This window comes from Psammomys obesus, unplaced genomic scaffold (genome assembly GCF_907164565.1).
Source record: "Psammomys obesus unplaced genomic scaffold, mPsaObe1.curated_primary_1811, whole genome shotgun sequence".
Taxonomy (NCBI): domain Eukaryota; kingdom Metazoa; phylum Chordata; class Mammalia; order Rodentia; family Muridae; genus Psammomys; species Psammomys obesus.
The window spans coordinates 1653073-1662064 of record NW_026585686.1 but is presented as its reverse complement, the minus strand read 5'-3'; the positions used below and the strand labels follow the sequence as shown (position 1 = coordinate 1662064).

Below are 8992 nucleotides of genomic sequence, written 5' to 3'. Positions count from 1 at the left end.
ATATATATATATATATATATATATATATATATATATATATATATATACGCTCTCAAAATTTTTCATGTGACAGTTTATAACCAGTTTATGAACATTCATTATTTTACTTAGTAATAAAGTATGTTTTGCTGCAATTATAATGTTACAATTTGTTTGTAATATTGTTGCATGAAATGGTATCATGGGTATGAAAGAATCCAGTTATTGAGGTGCTCACTACTTTCCAGAAGTCTGCTTAGCTCTTGTGCCTGAAACTGCCTTGCTACAATTACAGGAGTATATGTAAACCACTAAGACAGCGTGAGCCTGAAGGTTGCTGTCTTGCTAGGAATTAGCCTTATAAACCAACAATTTGTCACTTAACAAGAAACTTTTATGAGACATTTATTTTTAAGATTTTATTTTTATTTTATGTGTATGAGTGTTTTGCCAACATGTTACCTGTGTATCCCATGTGCATTCCTGGTGACTTGAGGAGGCCAGAAGAGGGCATCAGATCCCTGGGACTAGAGGTACACTGAGCTACTGTGTGGGTGTTAGGTCCTCTGCAAGAGCAGATCCTCTCTCCTGCCCACCAACCCTGTGTCCTCGTTTTATTTTCCTGATACTTTTTTTTTAATATTAAATTTTTATTTTAGTATTTTATTTTGTATTATTTGGATAGATTAATGTTTCTCATATTTTCATATGAATATATAAAGTAATTTAGAATTATCTTTATTTCTTAAAAAAGCTAAGTATATAATTTTGATATAAACTCAGCTTATGAGGAATACTGATAACAAGAGTTACAGTCCTCGTCTTTCTTATTCCTCAAGTTTTTAAAACTCATCTTAATAAAGGCAATTTCTTTTACTAAAATCAGAAACAAAAAAAAACAACCCAGAACTCTAGAAATTGGTATAACAATGACAGTAGTTAAGATGGCACTTTTGAGACCTTCTCATAGATTTTCAGCTTCATTATTTTAACGTGTGTGTGTGTGTGTGTGTGTGTGTGTGTGTGTGTGTGTGTTCTGTGTGTTTGTCTGTGTATCACATGTATGCCTGGTACCCTCAGAGGCCCAAAGAGGGCATCAGATCCCCTGAGACTGGATGGTTGTGAGTGACCATGTGGGTGCTGGGATTAATCCTGGGTCATCCTCTAGCTGGCCAAAGTGGTACATGCCTGTAATCCCAGCACTCAGGAAGGCAGAAGAGGCAGGCGGATCTCTGTGAGTTCCAGGCCAGCCTGGTCTACAAAGTAAGTCCAGGACAGCCTAGGCTATACAGAGAAACCCTGTCTCAAAAAACCAAACCAACCAAACAACAACAAAACCTGGGTACTCTTGAAGAAAAGCTAGTTTTCTTCCCTATCAAGCTGTTTCTCAACCCCTCAGCTGACTTTCTAATGACTAAACAGGAGATACTAAATTGTCAGTGATCATGTGTCCTTAGAGTTTCTAGTGGAGCCTTGTGACACTTGGAGTCTTCTACCCAATACAGAGACAGGTAGCTTCTCAGGGACTCCTGGTTTAGTTGATCTCTTTTCTAGTCTGTTGTTCAATTCATGGCACCATATTTCAACAACAGATTTCCTGAGGAAGACAAACAAACAAACAAAAACAACTTATTTATTAGTTTGGGCTAGGAGGGTGGGCTGCGGGGAGATGAGGATGGGGTAGGAGAATGGGCAGTGTGCCTTGACACTAGTGTGGGAGGTTGGGGATGGGGTAGGGTGGGAGTTAGGGGGAATGGATGATATGCCATGACAGAAGTATGGAGGTCAGAGGGCAACTTGTGCGTGTTGGTTCTCTCCTTCCACCATGTGAGTCCCAGGGTTGGCTTGGGAGCAGGAGCCATTACCTGCTGAGCCATTTTGTTAGCTCTGAAGTTAGTGATTCCAAATAGTAGTGATTAAGCAATCCGGTTCCTCATTCCCTTCTCCTTAGTCATCTTTAACCTGACATATAGTCCCTCACAGTGTGTGTGTGTGTATGTGTGGTCTCACTTGTAGCTTTGGCTGGTCTGGAACTCAAAGGGATCTCTTCTCTGTCTCTGCCTCCCAAGTGATGAGATTAAAGGTGTGCACCACCGCTCCAGGCTCAGCAGCATTTTTTTATTATGACTTTAGCTTTGTTGGAAGATTCATCTTGTCTTGTAGAATGTTCTTTACTTTGTGTTTGTATATCTCCTTGCAGTTAGCTTGGGTTTTGTGTCTTCATTAATGTACTGCATATATGATGTTTCCTCAGATTCTTACATGACTAGTTGCCCTTCATAAGTAGTGTTCATTTTGGTCACTTGCCATCAGTGTGGTCTGGTTTCTCTGTATTTAAGTATCTTACCTCTTCTAGTTCATAAGCTGTCTTGAAGGGACCTGGGGAAACTATGAGTCCATGTAGTAATATCCCATTTTCATTACTTTTTAAAATTTGCATTCACTGATGAAGCTTGCCTGAATCAGTCTTTGCTATGGTGGTTACAAAGTGGTGATTTCACTACTGTATTTAAAAGATGGCATTCTAATATATCCAGGAAGCTCTTTTATCTTTTTTCTTATTACCATTGTGGGTTTATGGATTGCTGTATTATTCAGTGAATTATAATGTATTAGTCTTTACCTATTCTCAGATTACCTCAGTTTTGGCCTAGTGGGTACTCCTTTAAACTTGGTTATTATGTCTCTTAGATATGTGGTTATGGTTCTTCTCTGGGGCAACAAACCCCCTGCCTCATTTTTGTGCCTTCTTTCCCTGAGCTCAGGAGTAAGTGCGTTTTTGTTTGTTTGTTTGTTTGTTTTCTAATGGCAGTGTTGTAGAAATAACCTCCAGTTCCAATCAACCCACAGGATTCTTTGTTTACCTTTCTTCAGTTCTTTCTTTTCTTAATTGGAGGAGGTGGTAGAGTACTTGCCTAACATGCTCTTAATTTAGTTCCCAGTATCATACACGTGAAACCTGTGTCCTCCCCAGCCAGGTGTGCATCTGTAATCCCAGCACTCAGGGAAGCAGAGGCAGGGGGATCTCTGTGAGTTCGAAACTAGCCTGGTCTACAAAGCCATTCCAGGACAGCCAAGGCTGCACAGAGAAACCCTGTCTCAAAAAAGCCAGAGCAGAAAACCCTTATTCTCCCATGATGAAAACCTTGTCTCCTGTATTTACATGTAGGTGTTTGCTCTGTCCTATGGTGTGTATAAAGCAGCACAAAAGAGAAGAGAGTTTGTGTGTGTGAGGGGAGGTTGGATGTGATAGATGCGTTGTTTGCAAGTATGAAATCGTCAAAGAGTAAGTTTTAAAGTGTTTTCTCAAATTCACTCTACCAGCCCTACCCCTACTTGTAGGAACAAACCTACTTAGCTTTTCAAGATTGGACTTTTGCTTCTGTGCTTAGAGTGCATATAGATAGACTCCAAGTAAAGTTTTTAAATGTTAGACTTGGAATTGGATATGGTAGGTACAGTACTTGTGAGGGGCCAGGAAGACCAGGAGTTCAAGGCAAGGCTTGACTACATATTGAATTTGAGGCTAACCTGGGCTACAGGAGACACTGCCTCAAAAGAAACAAAGTTTATACAAGAGATGGCCAGATGGCTCATTGAGTAAAGGCATACTTACTGTTTAGTCTTATGACCTGAGTTCAGTCTTTGGGACCATGTGATAGAAAGAATCAATTTCCTAATAGTTGTCCTCTGATCTCCACATCTGCACCCCCCCCCAATACATGTACAAGAAATGTAATTTTAAAACATTCAATTCAAAAGTTATGTAGATTACCCTTCTCCTGACCCTTACAAGCTTATGTTGTTTCATGTATAGTGTTAGTTGTCTGTGTATATCTTTATGTGAGTCAATTTCAGAGCATCCCGATTTTGTTGATTTAATTTTTGAATATGTAGAAATGAATTAAACATAAAATCAATACAATAAACCGTACTTTAGTAAGTTCCCTCTTTTTTTTAAAAAAAAAAATCTGTTTTCCTCTACCCTTTGTAGGTAACTTGTATTTGTTTTCTTACAGTAAAAATTTTATTGTTCTTCCTACATTTTTTTTTTTTGCAAAACTATCAGGTATGTGTTTTAGTCCCTTTTTGTTCTTATCAAAAATAAAAAATAAGAAAGTCGATATGCTATAGACTGTCTTTGTAAAAGATTCAAAATGCTTTGTCCAAACTGCCTTTAATTTTTAGGTGAGGAAATCAAGGTTTGGTGCTTTCAAATGTCGAACAGTCTTGAATCTGTTTTGCTCTTTTTATCTTTGCTTGTCATTGTTTTTGAATGTGTCTTGTCAGCATTCTTGTTTTTCTGTTAAAATTGATTGTATAGATCTATGGCATATTCTGTTTGTAACTGTAATTTAGACATATAAAAGTATTTATGAGGTTGTATCTTTTAAACAGGTGGTCAGTCTGACCAGGGCTATGGGTCCAAGGATGAGTTAGTCAAGGAGGATGCAGAGGTCCGTGCACCTGAAGAGTACACTCCACACGAGCTGACCTCCACAGAACTGCACATTGAAGGCAAGTGGTGATTTCATCAGTGATTCTCAGGAAGTTAAGGCCTGTTTCATAGATACACTTTGATAGTCTTGAAGGTTTAGATTTTAACAGACTTTAGAAATTTTATTCATTTTCCTTCATTTTGTAAAAAAAAAAAAAAAAAAAAAAAAAAAAAGTGCCATCTATTGTCAAAGTTAGATGGGTAATTTTTTGACAAAACTAGGACTTTGTCCTGTTTTGATCTGGAACTCCTGTTCCTCCTGCCTCTGTCGTCAGAGTGCAAGGACAACAGCATAAGCCAGTCACCATGCCCAGCAGTAAGAGCAAACTTTTGAGCTGTCAACCTGATGCTTCTTGTTCTTCTGCCCTTCTAACTCTAAACCTGAGCATGTACCTTCCCAGGCTCCGAGGGTCCTTTGATTTTAAAAGGCTTTTATTTATTAGGATGTTTTTGGGTGTCTGAAAGTAGATTGTTTGCATTGGTAGGTTACAAATAAGTATGTATGGTTTTCCTCTTTTACACAGGACTCACTGAGGTAGAGAGCATATGAATCTGTAAGGAGTATTTTGGTTTATGACACTAGGCTTTTCCTGTTCTCTTACACAAATGTTTGTTTTCCTTGATCATAATACTTATGCCCTAGAGTTATAAATAAGCTATTTGACAATGGAAGAAATAGAAGTCAAGGCCAAGGGTTTAATTGATTCTCTGAGAAATGCTCAAATCCAGATTATTGAATGCTAGAATAAAACACTGACTTAGTTAGTACTCTTGGTATCTATGGCATAAAGTAAGCCAGGTACAGTAAATCAGTGAAGAATAATCATGCACAGGTCCCTACCTAAAGAAAGACTATATCTGTATATAAAAATTCTCTGGTTTCTGATCATTATTGTTAAAAGTAGGAATGATAACATCCAAATATTTTTTTTCAGAGGTGTGTGATGTATCTGTCATTGGCTCAAAATATTTGCAACCTAGTCCAGGCCCGCAAAGTCCTACTGAGCCTCCTGCATGGGGCAGCAGTATTGTGAAAGTTCCATCTGGGTTATTTGATACCAGCAGTAGGATGAGTAGTACTGGTAAGTATAAAATGACCTCTGCCACCTTTGGAGACAGAATCTCGCCTTGTAGTCAAGCTAACCTTGACCTTGGCATTCTTTCCACCATGCTCAGCTAGAGAGTGTCTTTAATGATACTTGTTCTGTTGACTTATTACAATGGGCGTGCTAGCATGTCCTGAATTCTATCAGTGGGCTAAAGTAAAGTCAAAATTTGTGACTTAAAGGAACAGTTGAGAGCCTTGTATGTTGGCACGCACAAAAAGAGTAGTATGGAATCATTAAAAGCAGATGTGAGGAGTTATGTAAGTTATATGAAATTATTGTACCATTTTGTGTAAGGAAATTGATTGTTGGTGTGTTTTGGTAGTCACTTGTTTAACTTTTTTGATGGGTGTGATGTATGTTTGTTAACTTGGTGTGCTTTTCTTGCTATAGTACCTGATCAATTTAATCATGCTTTTTTTTATTATTGATAATGGTAGTGCTATAGGATCTCCTGTGGTTATCAGGAACAGAGGCAATGATTTGATCAGACCCCAGCACTGAGGAGGCAGAGCCAGGTAGATCTCTGAATTTGAGGCCAGCTTGGTCTACATAGCTAATTTCAGCACAGCCAGGACTATGCAGAAACCCTGTCTTGGATGGATGGATGGATGGATGGATGGATGGATGGATGGATGGATGGGATTGAGGCAGAGTCTTGATATGAATGAATGGATGAATGGACAAACGTAGATAGATAGGTAGATAGGTAGGTAGGTAGGTAGGTAGGTAGGTAGGTAGGTAGGTAGATAAATGGGATAGAGGCAGAGTCTCAGTATAGAGCCCAGGCTGGCCTTGAGCTTGCAGTGATCTTTTAGTTTTCATCCACCATCACAGTGATTACAGACATGCAGCACCAACTACCATGTCTTATCTGATCTTAGAAAATTTATTTCATAAAGGAAAAAAAAGGTGGTAATGGGGTTTTTGGTACTGTATCAGTCAGTTTTATTTTAAAATTGAAAATAAACTGTGCACGTAGACTGTGGGACTACAGTGAGAGCTTAAGTAATCACAAAGGCCTGTTTCTCATAGTAGTAAGGAAGGTGTCAAAGCAGGAATAACTTGACAGTGTAAATAGGCTACTTATTCCCTCAAAAGCCTTTTTAAAAGTATTTCTTTTGGAGTCTGCTATTTAACTCGGCCTGTTTTTCCTAAATTGGCTCTTAAACTATAAGAAGCATCGGTATATGTGTGTTGTAAAGGTGAGCAATACGGGCATATCCAGCACGGACAGCAGTGTTTTCATAGACATGCCTATGCACAAAGGAGGAGGGTAGACATTTACATATTACCTGTAAGAAGCAGGCTTGGAGAGATTTGGGGTGTATTTTTTCTGGATACCTTTTATATAGTTTCTAGATGAAAACCAGGCATCTTCACTGCTAGACCCCGTGGGAGATGTCTTGCTCTGGGTATAATCATTTTATTTGTTACTTTGGAAAATAGTAACATTCACTTAAATATATTACTGCCCCTTTTAGGTGGTACTTCAAATGTACTATTTTCTACGCAAGCTCCAGTTGAAGATGCAGTCTTCGGTGAAGTTACTAATTTCAAGAAGAATGGTGATAGAGGAGAAAAAAGACAGAAGCATTTCTCAGAGAGGAGCTGTAGCTTTAGTTCTGAAAGTCGAGCAGGGATGCTGCTTAAGAAGAGCAGTTTGGATCTGAATTCGAGTGAAATGGCCATCATGATGGGAGCAGATGCCAAGATCCTCACAGCAGCACTGACGTGTCCTAAGACTTCTCCACTTTATGTCTCAAGGACTCAGAGCTTTGAGAACGTTAACTCACATCTGGCTGACACTAGGACTCCGGTATCAGAAGGCACCTGGGATTCTGAGCACAAATCACCTCCTGTGCTAGAGATGCTGGAGGAAAGCCAGGAGCTCCTGGAACCTGTGGTTGGGGATAATGTGGCAGAGACTACAGCAGGGGTGACCTGTGACAGTAACAGTAACCATTCCAGAGACATAAAGGCAGGATCCCAAGATACAGTGAACAAGAGGAGCAGTTCATATGCTGTTGGGAAAGCCATTGAGAGGAAAGATGTGGAAACTGGCCTAGATCCTTTGTCCCTTTTAGCCACTGAGTATGTAGAAAAAACTAGTGATTCAGAAGACAAGTTATTTTCTCCAGTTATTTCACGTAATCTGGCTGATGAAATTGAAAGTTACATGAACCTGAAAAGTCCTCTAGGCAGTAAGTCATCTAGTATGGAATTGCATGGAGAAGGAAGCCAAGAGTCAGGCTCTGCTTCTTCACCTGCCCACCCTTTAGAAAGGAGATCGAGTCTGCCTTCAGACCGTGGTCCACCAGCACAGGACAGTCTGGAGACTGAGAAGAAGTCCCCAGCAGTGTCCAGGTCTAAAACTTTGACTGGGCGTTTCAAGCCGCAAACTCCTTATCGAACTTCCAAAGACCGGTCCACTTCCTTATCTGCGTTAGTGCGTTCTTCACCAAATAGCTCTCTGGGTTCTGTAGTGAATTCTCTCTCAGGGCTAAAGCTGGACAACATACTCTCAGGGCCCAAGATGGATGTCCTAAAATCTAGTATGAAACAAGCAGCAACAGTGGCCAGTAAGATGTGGGTGGCTGTAGCATCTGCCTATAGCTACTCAGATGACGAGGTAAGAATATTGTGCTCTGTAGTCTGTCTGATGTAGGAATGCTTGTAGTGCCTTAATATGTTTGTATAATCTAAAGATTTCTGCTAATGGTATATTTTTTTAATATTTATTTATTTTTATGTATATAAGTGCTCTATCTGCATGTACATCTGCATGTCAGAAGAGGTCATCAGATCACATTATAGATGGTTGTGAGCCACCATGTGGTTGCTGGGAATTGAATTTAGTACCTCAGGAAGAACAGAGGTCTTTACCGCTGAGCCATCTCTCCAGTCCCGCTAATGCTATATTTACATTTTAAAAAATTTATACATGTTCTGTTTTATAAAGTGACTTAAGAAAATTAATGATGTAAAAATATGATACCAGAATTGCCAGGCATGGTGACACTCAGCTATAACCTCAGCACTTGGGAGGTATATGAAGGCATGAGGATCAGGAACTCAAGGTCACCACCTTGGTAATAGTTTAAGGCCAGGATGGACTATATAAGATCCTGTCTTAAAATGGCTGGAGAGAGGGCTCAGTGATTAAGTGCACTGGCTGCTCTTCTAGAGGACCTAGATTCAATTCCTGGCTCTGCATAGCAGCTCACAACCAACTAGCTCCAGTTCCAGAGGATCTTACACCATCTTTTAACCTGCACATGCATTGTACACAAGTGGTATAGACATATATCCCTTACACATAAAATTTTTAAACAAAAATGAACAAGCAAAAAAACATTAGAACCACTTTATAATTCTATAAATAAGTCTAAATTAAAACTTTTGAAAG

At 39.3% G+C, this 8992-nt stretch overlaps 1 protein-coding gene across 2 annotated transcripts in view; it reads left to right on the top strand.

The window, feature by feature from the left end:
• Positions 1–8992, top strand: part of Dennd4c (DENN domain containing 4C) — a 100613-nt gene that overhangs the window by 69966 nt on the left and 21655 nt on the right. For both annotated transcript variants that reach the window (XM_055629605.1, XM_055629595.1), the window contains 3 exons: positions 4378–4497; positions 5413–5559; positions 7068–8215. In XM_055629605.1, coding sequence (XP_055485580.1) covers positions 4378–4497; positions 5413–5559; positions 7068–8215 — 1415 coding nt within the window. The remainder of the gene's footprint in view (positions 1–4377; positions 4498–5412; positions 5560–7067; positions 8216–8992) is intronic.